The 21,687-nt window shown below is 53.3% G+C and overlaps 7 protein-coding genes across 7 annotated transcripts; 5 read left to right on the plus strand and 2 right to left on the minus strand.

Annotated features, from left to right (window-relative positions):
- Positions 1-276: 276 nt before the first annotated feature.
- N7459_000704 (uncharacterized protein) lies at positions 277-1,230 on the plus strand (the record flags this gene model as incomplete). The annotated part of the gene is made up of 2 exons (XM_056939889.1): positions 277-347; positions 417-1,230. The coding sequence occupies 2 exons, from the start codon at positions 277-279 to the stop codon at positions 1,228-1,230; spliced, it is 885 nt and encodes a 294-aa protein (XP_056804169.1).
- Positions 1,231-2,314: 1,084 nt separating this feature from the next.
- On the plus strand, positions 2,315-4,656 carry N7459_000705 (translation initiation factor 2A; the record flags this gene model as incomplete). Its single annotated transcript, XM_056939890.1, has 6 exons — positions 2,315-2,339; positions 2,448-2,517; positions 2,580-2,651; positions 2,715-3,123; positions 3,179-3,407; positions 3,464-4,656. The coding sequence occupies 6 exons, from the start codon at positions 2,315-2,317 to the stop codon at positions 4,654-4,656; spliced, it is 1,998 nt and encodes a 665-aa protein (XP_056804170.1).
- Positions 4,657-5,373: 717 nt separating this feature from the next.
- Positions 5,374-6,453, plus strand: N7459_000706 (glycosyltransferase family 8 protein; the record flags this gene model as incomplete). The annotated part of the gene is made up of 3 exons (XM_056939891.1): positions 5,374-5,425; positions 5,485-5,920; positions 5,988-6,453. The coding sequence occupies 3 exons, from the start codon at positions 5,374-5,376 to the stop codon at positions 6,451-6,453; spliced, it is 954 nt and encodes a 317-aa protein (XP_056804171.1).
- A 550-nt stretch (positions 6,454-7,003) lies between these two features.
- Positions 7,004-9,022, minus strand: N7459_000707 (uncharacterized protein; the record flags this gene model as incomplete). The annotated part of the gene is made up of 2 exons (XM_056939892.1): positions 7,004-8,900; positions 8,964-9,022. The coding sequence occupies 2 exons, from the start codon at positions 9,020-9,022 to the stop codon at positions 7,004-7,006; spliced, it is 1,956 nt and encodes a 651-aa protein (XP_056804172.1).
- Positions 9,023-9,442: 420 nt separating this feature from the next.
- On the plus strand, positions 9,443-15,718 carry N7459_000708 (anaphase promoting complex subunit 1; the record flags this gene model as incomplete). The annotated part of the gene is made up of 1 exon (XM_056939893.1): positions 9,443-15,718. The coding sequence occupies one exon, from the start codon at positions 9,443-9,445 to the stop codon at positions 15,716-15,718; it is 6,276 nt and encodes a 2,091-aa protein (XP_056804173.1).
- Positions 15,719-16,121: 403 nt separating this feature from the next.
- Positions 16,122-17,513, minus strand: N7459_000709 (RPAP1 family protein; the record flags this gene model as incomplete). Its single annotated transcript, XM_056939894.1, has 1 exon — positions 16,122-17,513. One exon carries the CDS (start codon positions 17,511-17,513, stop codon positions 16,122-16,124), a length of 1,392 nt encoding a protein of 463 aa, XP_056804174.1.
- A 1,182-nt stretch (positions 17,514-18,695) lies between these two features.
- Positions 18,696-20,957, plus strand: N7459_000710 (uncharacterized protein; the record flags this gene model as incomplete). Its single annotated transcript, XM_056939895.1, has 1 exon — positions 18,696-20,957. The coding sequence occupies one exon, from the start codon at positions 18,696-18,698 to the stop codon at positions 20,955-20,957; it is 2,262 nt and encodes a 753-aa protein (XP_056804175.1).
- Positions 20,958-21,687: the final 730 nt, after the last annotated feature.

Raw genomic sequence — 21,687 nt, forward strand, 5'->3', positions numbered from 1 at the left:
CGCCTGATCTGAGGCCTGTCCTGCGCTCCGATTGGCCCAACCACGCGGGCGACATGACGTCGCTTTGGGACGATGATGAATGTTCCGCTCCCGCAATGAATTATTGTCCTTTGCGCGCTAAATCGTCCCTCCCCGCAATTTCCATCGTAACTTTTTCTCACCTCTCACCTCCGCTCTTTTCTACCATTGCAGGCCTTGATACTGAACAAACTACTGGCCTTGACCGTCTAGGTCAGATTGAGCTAACTTCACCTTTCTTTGTCTCTGGCCGACACAATGACCACTCCCACGCTGATCAACCTCCCACCTCCCCCCTCGGACCCCGTCACTCCATCGGACATGGGACCGTAAGCGCTCCATACCCCCATCGCAAACGAGACCTGGTTGACTGAGCTTGGTTGGGATGGTGACGGTAGGGGTACTCCCAACTCTGGCACGACGTCGCTCTCCGCATTGTCTACCACCGCCATCAAAGATGGGCACCAGGGACAGCCCTGGCCCCACGGCCGCCATGCGCACCAATCCTCGTCCGCATCCACATCTTCAACTACCACCCTGGAAGCTGAGCGCGCCGACCGCATCTCCCGTCTGGCAGGTCTGGAGCGTGTCGCGACCGCACGAGCGGGTGGCCAGTCGTCTTCGAATGCAGCCATGTCGGTGTCGCACATGCCCGGCTACTTCGACAGCCACGGGGGGCTGAAGGAGCGCAGTACAGTCGGCAGTGCCAGCGCCACGGGTAGCGTTGGAGGATACACGACCTGGGCCAGCGGCAGCGATGCCTTCGAGGCTGACAAAATGAGCGAAGGCCCCGACCCGGATGACGGAGTTTCGAGCGTAGGCAATATCAGTGACGAAGGCAACGCCAGCCTGGTCGGTTTCGGCGAGGGCGCCAATAGCACCATCAGTGGACCGACTTCACGCCCAACGGGCCTGAACCGCATGTCTTCCGGTGGCCTCAGTGCTCGACCTACTTCCATAGGAAGCTCGAACGTCAGTCGTCCGAACCCTCTCGCTTCATACCTTCAGCAGCAACAATACCATGCCGGCGATAGCTCCATGATATCTCCTTCTCCGGCTGGATCGAATACCCCGGAGCCCTTAGCTGAGGATGCGCGCATGCTCGACGGCGTGACCTTTGACTCGGACGTGGTCGATACTACTGTTCGTACGCCGCGGCTAGTCACACCGTCGAACCGTAGTAGCGGGGTTGGCACTTCAGGCCGGGAATAGAGGAGCGTCGAAGCAGCCTTAGGGATTGGCTAGGCTGATAGGGCTGGGATGGCGTTGACATGCTATTTTTCGGGCTGGACATTTTTTTGGATTTCTGGGACTACGGGGTTATTGTCTTCTTTTTGCTGTGTCTGTGCCTAAGTGGACACACAAGTTGTATTTCTATGCGGGGCGGGATCTGGGAAGGGCATCTCAACCACCAAAGCTTGGTGGACACGACAGATATGTATGGATACGAATTTTTATTTTGCAGCGGATGCAAGTAACAACTTTGACTCCAGTTTCTTTCTTGTTTTGCCATGTTCTAGTACTGAGGACCCGGCGCGTGTGGCGTTGTTGACAAAATGACTTTGCAACTGCAGTGTACCGTAGAAAGGGCGGGGACAAGGCAAATGCGACATGTCCAATAGTGTCCTGACTGGGTCCTGTTGAAGCACAAAGCAAGACGCTCGCCCCTTCTTCAGTAGGTCGGGTCATAACGTGGTCGTAAGAACTAAATAGGCCCTTCGGCAGGGCCCGCGGGCCCAGATGACGGCATGCCGCCTCCGAGCTGATGCCGCTGCGCAACGCCCGAATTTTCTCTTTCACTCTTCAACCTCTCCACCCCCATACCACCACCACTCCGCCCACTCGGCTCCCCCCCTCCTGCTGGCATTGACTTGTCTAGCACAAAATTCGAAGACTCCGACAAGCACGCTTGTTCACCGCTGCACCACAGTAGCTCAATTGAGCTTCGCCTATTCGAAATTCTGCCTGAATTCGAAAACGAAACTCCTGCCAAATCCCCACGCTTGCCACGTCGCTGGATCGAACCAACCATTTTTTTTTCTCGTCAAAATTCGCCTCATACCCTTCAAGCTCTCTTTGTCGACCACTCGATTCGTTTATTTACGTCTCGGATTCGTTGTCACATTGACGCCTTTGCTCGTCGCGACAGATATATTAGTCTGATTTCGGTCGGACTGTGTCTTGTTGTTAGACAATTAGCGAAGTGAATATCGACGAACCCTGCTATCACTGTAGGGAATAGTCTTGAAAGATCTATTTGGTGGCTTTTTCTTTCATCCAGCAATCTCGATTCAAGATGGCGGCTCCTACGCAGCTTGCTTGTGGGTGGTCCTTTCTATATTACTCGTGTAACCTGGGGGGTCTAGTCTAGGATTGATGGGTTCATGGACCTTGGAATAAGCGATACTTACTGACTTTGTCTTGCATAGACCGAACTCTCAAAGGGATTGGCATCATGGATGCCGCCCCTGTTTATGAACCTCTGTCGGGGTTTGTGAGGTAAGAATTACACTGGTATGCTCCTGGAGAAGAACACTGGCTGACTTTGGTGCTCGGACTAGACCTGAGGGCAACCTTCGCTGCAGTGCCTACTCGCCGTGCGGCCGTTACTACGCATGGGCATCTCCCGAAAGGTATGTTAGATTTACGGCTTTATAACTGTGGCTATGATCTGACTGGGTTGTGTTATGTTGTAGGGTTACCATTGTCGACGCCTCTGTCGGCCATGTCATCTCTATCATCCCCGCTGATAACGTCTTCGAGCTGGGATTTTCCCCGCTCGGCACCTACGTGATCACCTGGCAACGCCCATCCAAGGATGCCAATGGCGATGCTGTGAAGAACTTGAAGGTGTGGCGCGCGGTTGAGAGTGGAGATGAACACACGGTGGTGGGCAGTTATGTTCAGAAGTCGCAGACAGGCTGGAATTTGCAGTACACCCCCGACGAGCGCCTATGTGCCCGTGTCGTGACCAATGAAGTGCAGTTCTACCAGAGTGAAAACTTGTCGACGGTTTGGAACAAGCTGCGTGTGGAGGGGGTGGTGGATTTTGCCCTCTCGCCGGGACAGACCCATTCGATTGCGGTGTTTGTCCCAGAGCGTAAAGTAAGCAACTTCCATACTCTGATATCAGGATTCATCTCACCGCTTCTTGCAATAGGGTCAACCTGCCCAAGTCAAGGTGTTCATTGTGCCGCAATTCGGCGCCTCGGTCTCCCAGAAGAGCTTCTTTAAGGGGGATAAGGTTCAGCTGAAGTGGAACTCTTCTGGGACAACTTTGATTGTGCTTGCGCAGACTGAGGTGGACCGGACTGGTAAGAGTTACTACGGCGAGACTACGCTTTATTTGCTCAGCGCTAGCGGTGCATTCGACTCTCGTATTGATCTCGGTATGTTATTGCATCGATAATCAAATCTATGGGGCAGAGAAGTTGACTTCGACCAGACAAAGAAGGTCCCATTCATGATGTGAGCTGGAACCCCAACTCGAAGGAGTTCGGTGTTGTCTATGGCTACATGCCTGCGAAGGCAACCATCTTCAACATGCGTGGTGTGGCCAAGCATACATTCCCTTTGAGCCCGCGAAACACTATCCAGTTCTCGCCTCATGGGCGATTCGTTCTGGTCGCCGGTTTTGGCAACCTGGCAGGCCAGATGGATATTTACGACATGGACAAAAACTACCACAAGATTGCCACTGTTGAGGCATCCAATGCCAGCGTTTGTGCCTGGTCGCCCGATGGACAGTACATCTTGACTGCCACGACTAGCCCTCGCCTGCGTGTTGACAACGGCGTGCGCATCTGGCACGTCAGCGGCGGTCTTATGTACAATGAGGACATGATTGAGTTGTACGAGGTTACCTGGCGGCCGCAGAGCACCACCCAGCACCCCCTGGGTGACCCATTCACGAAGCTGCCGGTTCCTCACCCATCCGCCACCGCCTATCTAAGCACCCGCAAAGCTCCTGTGAAGCCTGCTGGTGCGTACCGGCCCCCGGGCGCTCGTGGTCAGCTGACTCCTCTCGCCTTCAAGCGTGAGGATCAAGGCGGAGCCGCCTTCGTTCGCGATGGTGTTCCTGGCGCCAGTATGAACGGCTTTGGCAAGCCCCGCCGCCGCGAAATCCCCGGAGCGGAGCCCGCGGAGGAATACCTGCCTCCTGGTGCTGCCCCGGGCGGTGGTGTTGCTCTGCCGCCTGGTGCGGACCAGTCGGACAAGCTGTCCAAATCCGCAGCCAAGAACAAGAAGAAGCGCGAGGCCGCTAAAAAGGCCCGCGAGGACGGTGAGCCGGATAACCAGCCACCTGCCAATGCTCCTACTGGCCCCAGCCCCAACCGCAATCGCGACCGCGGTAAGAACAACAGCACCCCTGCTAACGGCAATGTCGCCGCCAAACCTGCTGCTGCTCCTGCGGCTCCTGTGGCCCCCCCTCCGGCTCCTGCCGCCGCTGTGGATGCCAACCTCAACTCCACCGCCCAGGATAAGAAGATCCGCGGTCTACTGAAGAAGATTCGCGCTATTGACGAACTCAAGATGCGCCTGGCTGGTGGCGAGAAGCTGGAGGATACGCAGATGAAGAAGATCCAGACGGAAGACTCAGTGCGCAAGGAACTGGAAGCTGTTGGGTACAGCGGTTAAGGGAAGCCGGGTTTGCCACTTCCCAGTGTTCATGCAAATAGGACGGAGTTGATGGGTTTGATGCTTGGTGCATGAGTGTATACACCCCTGTGTATAGTGCATTGCATTTCATTCCGCCGTATAGTGCCCCGTCTCTTTGATCTCAGAAATTAGAAATCATATCGGAATTGAATCAGTCAACTTTTGGAGGAAATGCATTTACTCTTAATGCCCACGGTTGAGGGGCTAGTCGCCCGTTCATCCATCTGTATAGGTGAATAATTGAGACGCGAGTCTGAACTGTTCATGCTAGATATTGGCTGAATGAAGGAGCTCTATCTGTTCCTCTTCAGTGCGAAAATAGAATCTCATCTTTAGGGTCTGCTCAATGTTGATTGATATCCAACAATATACAAATAGATAACTATAACTACCTAGGTATATCCAGACGGATGAATCATCATGTGCCGACTTCGGAGTACGGATATAGGTAAATCACGCCTTCTCCCGTCTAATGTTGTCAGCCAATAATGCTCACGATGGTTTACTGCACTTTCGGAATAAAGACCGCGATAAGTAATCGAGGCATTTAATATTGCGCTCCCCTCCGACTGGCGTATTTAACCATTCTTACGTCACCCCGCCGAGTCTTCGGGCCCCCTGTCTGCCTCAGCGATTCAGCTTCTCAAGAACCAATCAGATCGAAGCCTGCAACTGCAAAAGTCCCGACGCGCAGCCATGGCAGTCATCGCCGAGAATGTTGCTCGCAGGGCAGATGCCCCCAGCAAAGGTACGCATCGTCTCGTAGTCATGCCATGCGCCCCGTTTTAACATGATGACCCCGCTTAGTTTGGACCACCCTCATTACCAACACGGCATACCTGTCGGGGCTGTTGACTCTGGATCATTCCCTCCGCAAAGTGCGCTCGAAGTACCCCCTGGTCGTTCTCTACACGGACTCCTTCCCGGCGGAGGGCCACAAGGCTCTCGATGCTCGGGGCATTTTGAAGCAGCGGGTCGAGTATCTCCTCCCATCCACACCGAAGGAATACAGCAACGACCCGCGCTTCTACGACTGCTGGTCCAAGCTCACCCCGTTCTCGCTCGTGGAATATGAACGCGTGGTGCAGCTGGATAGTGACATGGTCGTTCTACAAAACATGGATGAGTTGATGGAACTCGAGCTGGACCCCCCAGAGATGGGCGGGACTGGAAATCGCGTGTTTGCTGCCAGTCATGCCTGCGTCTGCAATCCGCTTAAGAAGCCTCATTACCCCAAGAACTGGTAGGCCCTCGTTCCCCTTTCTACCAGTTATGTTCAACCTAAGATGCGAGCCCTGACCGTTGCAAAGGGTCCCGGCCAACTGTGCGTTCAGTGTTCAGCATGACACTCCGGATATGGCGCAAATAGCAGGTGCCCCTTGTACCGCCGGCTTGGGCATCCCCAATGGCGGTCTGCAGGTGGTGAACCCGTCTAAAGGAATATATGACAAGATCGTGGACCAGCTCGCAGGATCCGCGCCGTCGAATTATGACTTTGCAGACCAATCGCTTCTGGGAGACCTGTTTGCCGGCCGCTGGGTCGCAATCCCGTACATATACAATGCTCTCAAGACTTTGCGCTGGGAGGGTGTGCATGATGCCATCTGGCGAGATGATAAGGTGAAGAATGTTCATTACATCCTCAGCCCGAAGCCGTGGGATGAATATAACGCAGGAGTGAAGCAGAGCAAGGACGCATCGCATGCTTGGTGGTTCCAATTGAATGATGAAAGGATCACAGAGGAAGGGAAGAAAGGTCTGAAGGACGAATTCTGAGTTATGACGGAAGATCAAGGGAAGAAGTCAATAGAGCCTAGTAGACAGGTGCAGAATACGTATACTATTCCGGATGATGCTTCACCATCCACCGTTTATCTACAATCTTACAGATGTTCCGTCAGAGCCAGTTTCACGCGCCGCATTTGACCCGGGATGTTTCTCTTCTCTGTCACAACGGCTACCGATGTAGGAATCGTCCGGGGACAGATCGGCATCCGTGAGAGCAGTGAAGAAAGACAGGAGCCCCAAACGCCAAATGCGGGCGCTACGACATTGCCTGGGCAATGCCGCAGTGGATACTCCTCAGAGTATACAGACGGCTGATGTGCTGGGCACACCCTAAGACGGTGTTTGATATATCGCATCCGATACAGAGCTTATTCACTTCCGAAGAAGGAATTTCAAGGCATGGACCTCGCCTTGCGCTCCACCTTGCAGCGCGAAATCAGGTTCCTAGTAGAATGCAAGAGATAAGGTAAGCAAAAGCGGATACTCAATCAATCTTCGTTGGAGCATGGGTATCATCTGCTGAATCCGATGCCCTGTATTAGATAAAAATGCGAGTACGCTTCACAGGGCTGCCCATGCGTAATGATGCCGTGCCGCTCGCCATGCCGTTCAAAAGCCTGCCCATTCCTTCCACATCTAGTTCGCCTCGTCGCAGCTTCATCTGGTCATGCTCCGCTATGACTTCTGGTTTTATATGTTGAGTTGCTGAATTATTCTCGTCTGACTCGATCAATGCCGGCGCAAGGATCATAATTTGGTGCTCAGCAGCAATCAGCACATCGTGCTGACGATGATCCGGACTAGAGCGGCGCACAGGCACGGCGAGATGACCGATAGACTGAAAGTTCTCGCCCATCAAGTTCACGTGCTGAATTGGAGTGACTCGGCATCGGTTCGACGCGTCAAATGTGCCAGTGGCGCGGACCGCACTACGCCAGAGGGAAAGCAAGCTTGGGATAACTGCACTTTGGCGACCATGTCGCAGTAGGATTGACTCATCGGGAAGCGAGTCCTGGGACAGATTCATCTGTAAAACTGATATCTGGCCACGGAGTGATGTGTTCGCAGGTGTCATCGACCCCTTCAGAAGTGTGTCTTCACGGACACGCTTTGTAGATGGCGTCATGGGCGCAAATCGAGGCCGTTGCTCGGCATCAGATTGTGTATTGCTTGGAGGAGTGGCAATGCGACCACTAACCGCAAATGCAGTCAACGAGCCTCCAGTCACACCTTGCACACTTGATTGTCGATGCAACGGGCCCTTGGTAGTCCCAGGCCCGGCGCCTTCGAGATCCCAAACACCCCACTCACCATCTTCCAGAAGCACTAGGATGGCTTGACCACCCAGAACCCAGTCGGCATCGATAATGGGTTTTCGGCGAGGACGTCCACTAGGTCCGTGCTCAAAGCCCGGGTACAGGCTGATGAGCCACCGGCCTTCAGTGTCGGTGGTTTCGTATTCCTCCTGCGCAGTGGATGTACGCCGGGCCGCTTTCGAAGACCTCTGAACGGAAAAGCATGAATATACTTTGACGCATCCGCCGTGAAACGCGACCAGCAAGTTCGAATGTCGGGTTGATGGATATGTAGACGGGTTGAAGGCAATCGTCTGGGCTGGCGAGGGCAAGAGTCGTCTTTGGGAGATGAGGTCTTCCTCCAGCAATGAATAAGAGCCTGCAGATTCCTCGCGAATCGGAACTCGATGCAGCAGGAGAACTCCAGACCCCTCAGCAGAATGTGTGGCTACCAAGAGATCCCATTTACCTGAGCCTCCGGCTTGGCTTCGCGACTTTCGGCGGTCTTGGTCTTCCTCACTCTCCTGGTAGGTGAAGGTAAGAGATACACCGCGGGGAATATCCTGGTGAGTTACACCTCCATCGATGGCGAGAGTTTGGATGTGCCAGCTCTGAGGATTCGTCTGTGTTGGGTGAGGAGGAACAAGCGGGAGCGTCACAATGCGGGTCGAAAGATCTGAGCAGACTGTTGCCACAACAATCGTACTAGCCAGAATGGATGGGAAAGGATCAAGTGGGGAGCGCGCATTTTCGGGAAGAACGCGAGGGACTGCAAGATCAAGCACTCGGCTTCCCAAAGGGATGTCAATCTGTCGCAAGATCTCTTCAAACGGAAAGGCAGGGTCAATCTCAGTCTCCTCTCCACTGAAATCATAGCTCGCCACTTCTGGCTCTTCTGGCTCTTGCGGCGTATCCTCCTCGTCAGAGTCAATAACCATAACCGCATCGTCGCCATTGTTTTTAATGCTTCTTTCTTGCCTCGAGCGCTCTGGCTCTCCCCATTCTGAGTGTCGCCTGCCACCCCTCCAGACAACTTTCAGCCCAGACTCATGAGCATAAATGATGATTGAGGAACCATTTGGAGAGAGAAGGGGGTAGCCTTTTGCCGCGTGTACACGGTGAGAGAGGCGATAACTAAGACTGCGCAGTTAATCGCATTAGTGATGAGATCGACGTCACAATGGCATCAACACTAGTATTTACCTCAATTGGGCTCCGTTTTCCCGAGGGAGCACCAATGGGGTTGCAGGAAATGAAGGCATTGTGTTGGTGAGTGTGCTGCGGGTGTCTAACAGCTTTTGCGCACAGGCGCCGGAGACACCGTAAGGAAAGCCGGTGAGCTCGGTACCAGCGGCGGGATGTTATAACTCGAGCAAATAAAGTCAGTTGAAGCAGGAAATCGATCGTTGGTGAAGGTGTGGAAGCATAGGTGGTGGTTGTGGAGAGGAAGGAAGAAGATTGTTTTGGTCGGCAGCACAGGACTTGAGGAAGTCGATCCAATCCGCGTTCCCGCGCGTCCTCCACCTCCAACATTCAGCGTTTGACATGCTACTTCGACAACCCATTCTGGGTTAGAGCTCGCATATGCAATGGAAATGGTTCAATCGGCAGCTCTGACCGCTCGAAAATTGCTTGTGACGGCGCACTACGATCGCTACTCAGGTTGCTAAACAACCACCAGGATGGCGACTACTCGCTCGCTCGGTCTTCACGAACCCTCCGCCGTTTCCTACCTTGTTTCAGAAGGAATCCTCCCCCCAGATCCATCAGAGGATCAATATAAATGGACAACATGTGTGGATGAGGATGGTATGGCTGGTCCTGTGGACGATGAGTTGGTCTGGACGAAGCATTGTGTGGTCTGGTCTCGCGCAGGCACGGTGAAGAGAGTATTCCAGCTGGACCCGGAAAAGGAGGAAATCCGACATGCTTTGTTCACTCATTTCTTAGCGGAAAACAACAAGAACTCTTCCGTGGACACATCTCTTAACCGAGTTCGAATGACCGGCACGAAGACGGATGCGCGGAGAGGGAGACAAACCAATGGACGTGGCAATGAACCTACACCCATAAGCTCAGGTTCAACGCTGGACCTGACTGGAGATGCTCGGGTGACAGTGATTGCTCCCCATCAGCCTAACAAGGGACTGGCGAGAGCTCTGGTTGTGGTCCTCAAATCGCAAGCTCATGTCTTCTTTGTCACGGGAAACAGCCATACAATCCCCCTTCCTTTTGAAGTCGAGTCGGTTTTTGCCACTCCTCGTGGACTTCTATTTCAAAGAAAAATACATGGAGATGAATTGGGGCATCAACAGCCAAGTGTGCCTCCTAATTCATTCATGACAACCTCTCTGTTCGATCCCGGGGCCTCTCAGTCACTGGGAACAACATCAGCTTTCAAGAAGGGGAAACGAACATCCCTAAGACTGTCAAATTTCAAGACCTCTTCGTCTGTATCAAATACAAGTTCAACTGCCGACCTCCCTCGCGTGTTTTCTTTGATCGACCCCCATTCGGAAATGGGCCTTGTTGTGACAACGCAACCATCCGGATGGCTACAAAACAGTGTCAACAGTGCTAAAAAAAGGCCATCCGGATTAGATGTGCTGGATGCAGCTGATGAAATTGTGTACATCTCCCCATACGATGAACTCTTGCGGCTGGGTGGAGTTCCAGCACATCCTTTGATTGTGGTCGTCACCTTGAACGAAACAACTGGGCTCTATACAATCTGGACCGGCCGTTATAGGGACGATGAACCGGGAAGCTCAATCAAAGAAAAGGCAAGACGGCACACGGAAGGTGCTCGTTCAAAGAGGCGAAGCTCCCATTACGGCATGACAACTGGTACAACTACTCCAGCTGCACGCCCTTCGGCGGGCCGCGAGAGCTTTGGACCTTGGGTGGAGAATTGGAATTCGTCTCAACAAGCCGAGTCCAAAAATGATGACGAAGATGACTTGGCTTCTCGAGTGGCCCAGGATTTTGGAGATGTGGGAGTCCCCCTCAAGACTTCAAGAAGGGTCAGTTCATTGCTTGCACGAACGGACCTTGCCACCAGCCAGGATCGTATCACATTCTCGGACCTTGCCACGGGCAGCCAGACCAGCACTGTACCTCATACCGGGCCTAGGCAATCTATAGGAGCGACCAGTACTCGTGGGAGTTTTGGCATCAACCCCCGTGGCTCGCTCCCTCCAGCAACGGGGTCTCTCTACAGCAACGCAGGGAGCTTTCTGGATTCCCCAGCAGACAGACTTCTTGAGGAGCTCAAAAATGATGGTTTATCTGAAGGACTCGAAAACATTGCTCTCCGCGAATCAGCATCAGGCCTACCAGAAGAACTTCTATTATCCAAGGTGGAAAGCTTCTCTGCCAATCTTGCGGCCAACTTCCATGGGTCTATGCAAGAAGCGCCCTCTCGAAATTTGAAAGTTTGTACATTGGCTTCTACCGACTATGGAGGCGTGGAGAATGGAAATGCCATTGCAGTCGGGGTTTGCATTGTCGACAAAAAGTCACGAAACATGAGCATCATCACTCTGAAAGCAGAACGAGTGGCACTATCGAAAAGTCGCAAGGTCTTTCCCTCGGACTCAAGGAAGGCGAAAAATCTGAGGAGACGTCCATTACTCGTCCATGCAACGGGCATTCGGCATATTCCAAATGTCTGGGATGCCTGTAAAGTGACAGATGGTGATATCTCACGAATTCTCATTTTAAGTGCACCAGATTCTGGACAGCGCGAATTTTTCTTGCAGGCTCTCTGGGGAAATTCAATCAATGTCGAGTTGCCGGTTCCACTGCAGCTGTACGAACCTCACGGAATCTCTGCTAGCAAGCTATTTGGTCGTCCAAGGGAAAGTGGCATCCACCGGGTCGTAGCAGACCCTGATATTGTTTTTCTGGAACTCGACCATGGCTGTTCAAGAGGGAAGATCGACTTGGTGGATACGAAGAAACAGCGGCACAGAATCCAGATCCAGATGGAACCTCGCAACGAACTTGTGAATAAAGTACTCAGAGTCTGCAAATTTGTCCTTCGCGATTCAGAGAAGGCAGGAGACGGCTTGCTGGTAGCTTGGTGGGAGGTCATGAAATGGCTCCGACGAAAAGAGGAGGTTGAAAACGACCTCGAGTGGACAGCCATGGTCATCGTTTTGTTCGCTCTGGCCATTCCATTCATTAGGCAGCCACAAACACCCACGCCAGCAAAGCGCACACGCCGCAAAAAGGGTCTTCTCAGATCGAGTAGTGGCAGTCACTTGGATCTGGAAAGTTGGGAGGCTATGCTCGACCTGGAATCCGCCTCTGCCGGCGTTGTTGCCCCGTGGATGACAAGTAGCTCTTGGGGATGGATTACCGAACAAGATGCGATTGAGGACCTGGCGGCTCGTGATACAGTCCGGGCTCCGAAAGCCGAACAGCCTAGTGCAAGCCGGTCCACGTATCGCCACAATTCCTACCTCATACGATGCCTGAATCTTGCTCGCGACTTCCTGCAAGGTCCACAGGGTGCGAGAGCATCTGGTCGCGACGGCTACCTACCTATTTCAGGCGCCTTTTCCGAGAACACCAGATGTACCGCACTGGGTACCATACTCGTCGGTCTTCACCTTCTTCGAGAGGAGCAAAAGCTCTCCATATGTGACGCGGAGGAGTCTCGGCACCCCCTTGGTCTGCTCGCTCCCATCCTTGCGCAGCTTGGCGGCTTTTTGGGCTGGCAGTCCTGGAAATGGGATGGAAACGCTTATTTTGGCACTGAGATGGCGAGCATGGAGCGATGGCAGTTTGAGGACACTCGAATCACTTCGCTCAATGTTCCTGCTGAACCGTTCCCTCCACCTTCGATTTTCGTCTTTCTCATTGACGCTGCACGCGACATAACCACACCTTTTCTTACTCTTCTTGACGTTGTCACTGCATCAGACAGAACCCCCAGAAAGGGACAGGATTGGCAGGAATGCTTCAATATCACCCCAAGAACATTGGCATTAAACGGCTTCCTTTGCGATGTTCGTAAGGTCTCAACTGCATTAGAGAAGATTAAACTTCTGCATCGCTGGGGATTCACTAAGAGCGTTATCGACACTTTCCCTGAAGGTGTGAGTGCACCATTGTATGAAACGGTCATGCAATGCCAAATCGAAGCTTCAACTTCCTGGAATGCAGCGCTTTTGGGACTGATTGACCGCGAGGATCTTTACATGTCAATGAATCCGGTTCAAACCCATTCTTCTGCTGCACCACAACAGCATGTTATCTCTCACGATGCTCTCCGGGATTTCCATCACATTAGCAGCTCGGCACTGGAGATCGATGCCATCAACGCTTTTGAAATCTCTGCAGAGGCTGACCGGTTCTCCCTGACAAGGCTAATCTTCCGGGAAGATAAGCGTTTTTTGGAAGCGAGTCGACTCTTGAATCAGTCTAAAGCGCCGGTAGCAGATTGTGTACCAGAGCCTGATTGGACTGATTCGGATCTACTCGACGCGCAAAAAGAACTCGTACAGCTTGTGTCATTCCGAACGTTGTCCACCCCTGCGGGTCGTGCCATGCTTTCATTTAGTGGTCGACTGCCCTTATTGACCGAGAAGCTTCCCATCCCTTCCTTCTCGCTGCAATGTGTGATGAAACCATCCAACGTCACTGTCAGTGCTGAAAGGAGCGCCTTCACCGAGGAAAAGGTTTGTTGGGCGTTTTTCCACAATGGGGTGTCTACCGGTCTAGCGATCTCTAAGGCGTCAAAGGGTATCGACACTTCATGGATTCTGTTCAATAAACCACAGGATCTCACCAACCGGCACGCTGGGTTCTTACTCGCCCTCGGGCTAAATGGCCATCTCAAGTCACTCGCCAAGTGGGTTGCCTTCAAATATCTTACACCCAAGCATACCATGACATCCATTGGCCTGTTGCTCGGTCTTTCTGCGTCGTATATGGGCACGATGGACACATTGATCACGCGTTTGTTGTCTGTACACGTTACGAGAATGCTGCCCCTCGGCGCGGCAGAACTAAATCTTTCACCCCTGACTCAAACTGCGGGTATTATGGGCATCGGCCTACTCTATTGTGGCTCGCAACATCGACGCATGAGCGAAGTCATGCTGTCGGAAATCGAACATGTTGAATACGAAGACCAATCCACGTCACAAGAAGATCTACGAGATGAAGGATACCGTCTAGCAGCAGGATTCGCCCTTGGTCTCATCAACCTAGGCAAAGGCAAAGACCTACGAGGCATGCGTGACATGCGCATCGTTGAACGCTTGTTGGCAATTGCCGTGGGGACCAAGAACGTTGATATCGCCCATGTGCTTGATCGCGCCACCGCAGGTGCCACGGTGGCCATAGCTGTCATTTTCATGAAGACCAATGATACGGTCTTGGCTCAGAAGATTGACATCCCAGATACAACGGTGCGATTCGATTACGTTCGGCCTGATCTTTTTCTTCTCCGGACTCTGGCCCGGCATCTTATCATGTGGGATAACATAAAACCCAATCTCGAATGGATCGGCGCCAGCCTTCCAAAGGTGTACCGCCGACAATCACGCCTTATGAGCGTCTGTCAGCTGTGTAGTGAGGACATGCCTTTCTTCAACATTATCGCCGGTCTCTGCCTTGCACTAGGTCTCCGTTATGCTGGTTCTGGCCAAGCAGAAGCGAGGGATCTTTTGTTGTCCTATCTGGACCAGTTCATCCGCATCTCTCGGCTCCCGGCGTTGAACTATGATGCTAGGCTCGCGCGCAACTCCGTTCGGAACTGTCAAGATGTGGTGTCTTTGTCCGCCGCCGCCGTTATGGCTGGTACAGGCGATCTAGCTTTGTTCCGGCGCCTGCGTTCACTCCATGGAAGAGTAGACGCCGATACCCCCTACGGCAGCCATATGGCAGCACACATGGCAATTGGCATGTTGTTCCTTGGCGGGGGTAGCTATACACTGGGCACGTCCAACCTTGCTGTTGCTTCACTACTCTGCGCCTTCTATCCACTCTTCCCAACCACCGTCCTCGACAACAAATGCCACCTTCAAGCCTTCCGTCACCTCTGGGTTCTCGCCACAGAACCGCGTTGTCTCGTCCCCCGAGATCTTGACACTTGTCGCCCGATCTCGATTCCTATCACTATTATATCCCATGGGGGCTCGGCTTGCGTAATAACTGCCCCCTGCCTCTTACCAGATCCTAGCGGGATCGCCCGCATCGAGATTTGCGGCCCGGATCACTGGCCCCTTGTTTTGGATTTCACTCAAGATGACGCTCTCCGTGACAAATTTCGCCATGGTGATCCATCGGTTTATTTGCGTCGTAAGACGATTTACAGTCCGTCTGGTTCCTCAACCTCTGTTTTCGTATCAACTCTCTCTGCTTTAAGCGAAGCTCAAGACATCCTCCCTGCATCCGCAGCTGCAGCTTCAAACCCAGCGAAAAGCCTATCGCCCTCCGCCATTCCCCGTCGCAATGCTTTGTCATTCGGGACCTCGTCTATGGAATCAGCCCCTTCGCAAAGCCCATGGGATTGGGTATTTAATCTCCCCTCCCTACAGGATCTTGACATTCGCGAGCGGTCCCTCGTTCTCCCATCCTCGTTCCCGACACCATCCCCGCGCATCAACACTCAGCTGGCCACTGCTCCACCTTGGCTTCGTACTTCCGCCGTCGACGCTCGGCTCGCTTTATCACATACTGTACACAACATTGTTAGATCATTCCGCGGCCGAGGAGCCGGCCCAGATGAAGTTCGTGACCATGTCTGGCAGCTTCGTCTTTTATTTGACTGGCTCGACCGCTCACAGTCGAGCCATGTGACTCAAGACACATCCTACCAGCAGCAGGCTCCATTGCAAATGAAAGGACCTGGTCTCTGGATAAAAAGAAACTTTATTGAGGAGGTGAGATGGCAGATCTGGGGCGTACAAGTTGAAGATCAGGCTAAAGGCACTCGTGGGTGATGATGTCTCTTCCTTGGTTTCTGTGGGTATATGGTCTTGTCGCCAGGAATCAAGTCACTGGCGTTCTTGTGTGATATTATTCTCTATGATACGATAATGCATGTAATTTGTTCAAGTTTTCTAAAAGGTTCCCCTATGGGACTGTAAACAGGGTCCTAGATTCATCGCGAAAACAGTATTTAGGAATATCAGACTGCAAGGAACTTACAATTGAGTCGATAGAATTGCCTTGGTTTTTATGCTAATTTCAGCGATACTTGGGTTCCTTGGGGCGTCTTCAACATACAAGATGTCCGGTCGTATATATCCCTCCCCTTACCTAGTATGTATCTGACATAACATGCGAAATACCAGGTTAGGCAGATTCCTTTCAATTCACAAAGTCCAGAGTAAGTCCTGGACATTACTGAGAACGAATTTGTCCTTCCTTTAGAAGCCCCCGATCTCCGGCCCCGCCTTTCTGCCACAGCCAAACCCCTTCAACTGCCCACGCCGCCGCACTTGCATGACGGCCAATACCCGACGCTACAGGCGCATCTCCTTCGCTATCATGTTCGTCCTTTTTGTCATTTGAACTCCCTCGGGCCTTACCAAGGCCCTGGTCAGCCACACCTTCCGCTTCGGCCAACATACCAGCCACAATGCCTTCTTTCTCAATGCAGTTCCATAGTCCTTCGGACAACTGCCCACCTCGGTCTCCAAACTCGGAACGACCCAGGCGAAACAGAATGCGGCCAATCACCTGCCATGCAACACAGCGCTGAGCTGGGAATGTGGAGCGCGAGAGGATCGCCAGTTCTGGAATGGTGTATCCCGCGGCCTGCGGATCATCGCCGTGGTGATGGAGGCCAAGGGTTGTAGGAAGAGAAAGTGAGGTCGTGGGAGAAAGAACGGTTCCACGCAGCGAAAAGCGGATTGCGGATGGGGCAATAGATATAGCATTGCTGGCTGGATGGTAGGCTGAAGTGGAGTCGGGATCTTCTTCGTCGTTGGAGGGCGGCTGAAGCCAGGATAGTGCGGCCGGGTCGTCGGCCATCTGTGGAAAGTAATGGGATTGTATGTCGGAGAGGAAGGATGGAGACGAGGGATCAAGGGTTGGCATGGGTTGCTTTGGTTGGGGAAAATGGAAACGCTCTATGAGGGCTGGGTCGAGGGAGGGGCGCTCAGCGGCTGGGTGGAGGTCCCCAGGGAGATCTGCAGGTGGGAGATCATCAGCGGCAGGAGATTTCACGGATGTGACTTTGGCCGGCTGTGGTGATTGGGCTGCTGAAGAAAGTGGCTGGGCGGGTGACCTGGAGACAGAGTCGGGAATATCGAAGGAGACAGATTTTTTGGGATTGGACGACACAGGTGTGCTGTTTCCAGACTGTTCATTATCATCGATTTTGGCTCTTTGGAGAAACCGCTCCAGTAGTCGAGGGTCCATGGAAGCCATCAACTCCTCCCGTTCCCGTTGGATCTGGGCGTCGGACATAGAGGCCAGATGCCGAGCGTTTTCCTCGGCAATGACCGTCCTGTCATCCTGGGCTGTGGGTGGATTCGTTTTATCTGTAGCTGCGGACTGCTCAGCTCGTCGTTGCTTGAAGGAGGAGGGTTTATTGCGGCGACGGTGCGCGGGGAAGCCAGTCGACGAAGCGGTGGGAGTGGGCGGAGTGGGTGCCGGCGGCGTGGCGGATGAGGGCTCCCGTTCGCGGATTTCTCCTATGAGAGAGAAAGGAGAGGGAACGGGCTCATCAGGTATAGTTATCGTATCGTCATCTAGATCAACCACGAAGCGCTCGCCACGGAAAGCCATGACGACTGGAGGGAAAAAGAGAAGTTATGTCAGCGCGGGGCCTGCGGCTCAAAAAAAGCTAAAATGGGGACGCATCAGGCTAACTATATACGGTTAGTCGTTCCAGCGGATATGCTAGTCCCAGATAGGAAACCATGCTCTGCCAGATTGGGATTTAAGTACAGCTGGGGGTTTGACGGACTTGGCACCCCTCGAGCGACATGGCCATTTTGAAACGAGAATGGAAGATGACCCATGACAAGATTTGACCATCTAGAGGCCCGACAGCCTGAAACTCTGTCTACTACTGTTGGATGATCGACATCTGAAAAGGCTCCATCGCGCTTGAGCCACTTTTTCTGGAACCGATCGCCGGTCACCAGACAACAGCAACGAGTTGAAGGGACCGGTGAAATGTACAAGCCTGGTGTATTTAGACAAGCTGCTTAGCATGTCGTTCTATCTGGGTGGTAGATTGATGATACACTCAAGGAACAATCTGATTGTGGATTTCAACCGATGACCAGGGGATTGCAGGGTTGCCGAACTATACGCGGTTCTAGTACTGCAAGTCCACTGACGCCAGATCCGCGCGCATGGGAGGGGGAGAGATTGTACATTCGCATCCACCCGGTTTGCTTCAACGCCATTGCGGCCGCTTACACGGGAGTACGGAGAATCCTCGCATGTCCATCACATTTCCAACAGTTGTGTTGCCACGCCTTCTGCCACCCGAGCCATATCAACGGTAGTATTACTCGGGGTAATTCACTGCCAAATCGACCACATCAAACTTGCTCCTTGTTCGACTTTCCCCTTTCCTGCCCTTTTTCTCTGTGCTGCGCCCTTCCTTCTCCTTTTTTTCTCTCTCTCTCTCTCTCTCTCTCTCTCTCTCTCTCTCTCTCTCTCTCTCTCTCTCTCTCTTCCTCTTCTTTCTCCCCCGTCTTCTCATTGCTTCTCCGCCTCCACTGGTGTTCCTTCACTCCCCTTCTTCGTTTTCCTTCTTCCCCACCCGCGTTCTTCTTTCCACTCCAGATCAGCCTTATCTCTTCCCCTGCGGTCTCCGTTTTGATTTTCCCCGAATCCTGGTGATATCCGGGTGGTCCCAACCGCATCACCATCGCATGCCACAGTCCACCACCACCGCCCATCGGAATCCATCTCGACCGTTCATCAATTCGTAATTTGCCACTGAAACCCATCATGTCCACGGATTCCCCTATGGCGGATGTGCCGAAAGAAGACGGGCCACCTATCGACGCTGACGCCAACCCCCGACGAGCTTCTACCACCCGACGGTCGCGTCGCAAGAAAGACGATGACTCGACCACCACCGACAGCCCCAAAGCCAAAAAGGACGCCAAAGACAAAGAAAAGCCGGCTCGGGCACCACGTCGACCTCGGGAGAAATCCAACACCACGGCCGCATCACGGAAGAAACCCAAGCTGGAGCCATCGAATGACGAAGCCACACCGGGCGCGGCTGCTGCTCCTGCGCCCGCGCCCGCACCGGCTCCAACCATCACGCCTCTTCCCGCAGATCCTCGAAGCCCTCCCCAGTCGCAAGCAGCGCCAAATCCTCCACACCCTACCTCAACCCCGTCATACTCGCAAAGTCCACACCCTCCTCCGACAGTTCCTGCCGCTGGCTATTCCTTGCCACAGACTTTTCCGCCACGACCGCAATCCCAGCCGCCGGTGCCGCCCGCCCAAGCACCACCTCAGCGTTCAAGTGGTCAAAATTTTGACCCTATTCGCTCTGCCTTCGACAACCCAACGCCAGTCACCGCATATAGCCCTTCGGCACGGGCAGTTTCCCCCCGAAATGGGTTTCGCGCCAGCGCGTCGCCGGCGATAGCCAGCATAATTGACCCTCCTACCCAACCTGCACAACCCGTGTATCCGCCGCTCCCTCGTTCGTCCTCAGGCCATGTCTCGACCGTCTCCTCCCCGGCCCCGCATGCCATGGTGCCCACGCCCACACACCCGTCCTTAGCCCCGTCACCTATCCCCGTGTCTTCTCCGTCACATGGGGCTGTCAACACGCCGCAGCCGCAGCCTCCCTCCAGTCACTATGCACCATATACACCGTCGGAGCAGCGCCCGCTTTCATCGCAGCTCCCTCAATTGGAACTCTCTCCATCGGCTCTACATCAGCAGCAACAACAACAACACCCACTCCAACAGCCGCAGCCACAGACACATACTCAACCCCAGCAGACGGCGGAGTTCCCAGCACAGACATCCACTCCGCAGCGAACGGCTCAACAACCGCCCGATGCAATGGATATCGACTCGAAGGAGCATCCAGCACCCAGCGCAAAGAAAGAGAAAGCCACAGCCACCGCGCCGACGTCCAAAGCACCATCGCCTAAGCCAGCTCGTGCTACCAAGGAAGCTCCTCATCTTCCTCAGGGATCTGGCCTGATCACCAATGCGCTATTCGGAGTTGACGATTCCTCCAAATCGTCTGACGCGCGTAGCACACCAAACATTATCGTCCATATTCCCTTGCGAAAGGGGAATCAGATCGTCAATTTCGCCCAGTTGGCTGAAGAGCAATACGGGTTTGCGGCTTTGCATCCTCGTCTCGCCGCACACAAAGAGCGTCTCGCTCGCGTAGCAGCTGCGGGGGCTGCACTAGAGCGCAATGACAATGGCAAGGGAATTTCAGCAGGCGAGAGTGCTGGCGAGGATCTGAGTCTCGATGTAGATCGTGATAGCGATATGGATGGGGATATTGCAATGGCAGGTGCAGGTGTGGGCACTAATGGTGCGCCTTCCGAGGCGGGCGATGGGAAGAAGAAACGGCGCAAGAAGGTAGAAGAGTATGATCGCGATGATCCTTTTGTCGACGACAGCGAATTGGCGTGGCAAGAACAAGCTGCCGCGAGTAAAGATGGATTCTTCGTCTACAGTGGCCCGTTGGTGCCGGAGGGTGAGAAGGTCCAGGTCGAACGGTTCGTATCTCTCCCCTTCTCGTTGCTGGAGAACCCGACTAACACTTGCTTCAGTGCGGACGGAACGATAAAGCGTGGCCGAGGTCGTGGTCGAGGAACAGGGCGTGGCCGATCTTTGGCTTCACATGCTCATGTTCCTATCGCAGCTGCTGTTCCTATTTCCCAAGATACTGGTTTGCCCCTCCGTGGACCTGGATCAAGAGGTGGCACCTCTCGCCGAGGGCGAGGCTCCAAGAAAGCAGACCAAGGAGACAGACATGGTGCCGAGAGGGGCGGTAATGCGGCGTCAGCAGCACACGAAGGTCGTGGAGGCCGTGCTGGGGGTGGTGCCGGGGGGTCTGGCCGCGGGGGAAATGCTGCGAGCACCCGTGGTGGGAAATCATCTAGCTCCTCGATGATGACGATGATGGATTTGGCTCCAGCCCCTCCATCTAATTCGAACCCGAATATTGCTCCTGCACCGGGTCCCAGCTCTTTGTCTGGCTCGGAGCTGGTGATGAAATAGATGGTGTGTCGGCTCACGCCCCAGGTCTTTCCATCGCCTGTCTTGTGGTGTTAAGATTGCTTTTTTTCGGTCTCCCTTGGTTTTCTCCTTTATTGAAGGTTCGGGCGTCAGGTCGTATAAAGTAGATGAATCGTAGCTTGCCATTTTTATCCGAGTCCTTGTCACATCTCGTTATTGCATATGGGACCGTTTTGCTTGTTTTCGGGGATGTTTAAGCCGTCTTGATCCTCCTGTATCTAATTGATACGCAGCTACAACTGGCACGCCCTACATTTCAAGATTCGCAAAGACTTCAGTGTTTCTCAAAATCATCACTGTAGTCGATCTTATATAGTCATGTTACTGTTATGGATTACAACTATGCTGAAAATGCCCCTTTGAAATCGACCTAAATGATTCGAAGGTGTCCAGTGGATAAATATCGAAGGAAATAGATTGTAACATCATCAAGACTTCCACTTATGTACGCCGGGTCATGCAGGAACATATGTGAGCAAGAAAACCAGACAAAATAGCGGATGGGACAATGTCGTCGTTGTCGTTGCCAATGATCACGTCGGGAGAAGAGAAGGAGAAAATGGGGAAAGGGAATGTCAAGAATTGTCCACGGCTAAGGGAATAAGAAACAAAGGAGAATGGCCCCACAGACGGTGAGAAGTCAGACTTGGAGAAAGACGTACTCAACTCAGCCTTGCTTTGTTTTTCCTGTGAACGGTGCCAGAGTGAGGGA

The sequence above is a fragment of the Penicillium hispanicum genome (assembly GCF_028827665.1).
Source record: "Penicillium hispanicum strain IBT 35686 chromosome Unknown utg000001l_segment0_segment0, whole genome shotgun sequence".
NCBI lineage: Eukaryota > Fungi > Ascomycota > Eurotiomycetes > Eurotiales > Aspergillaceae > Penicillium > Penicillium hispanicum.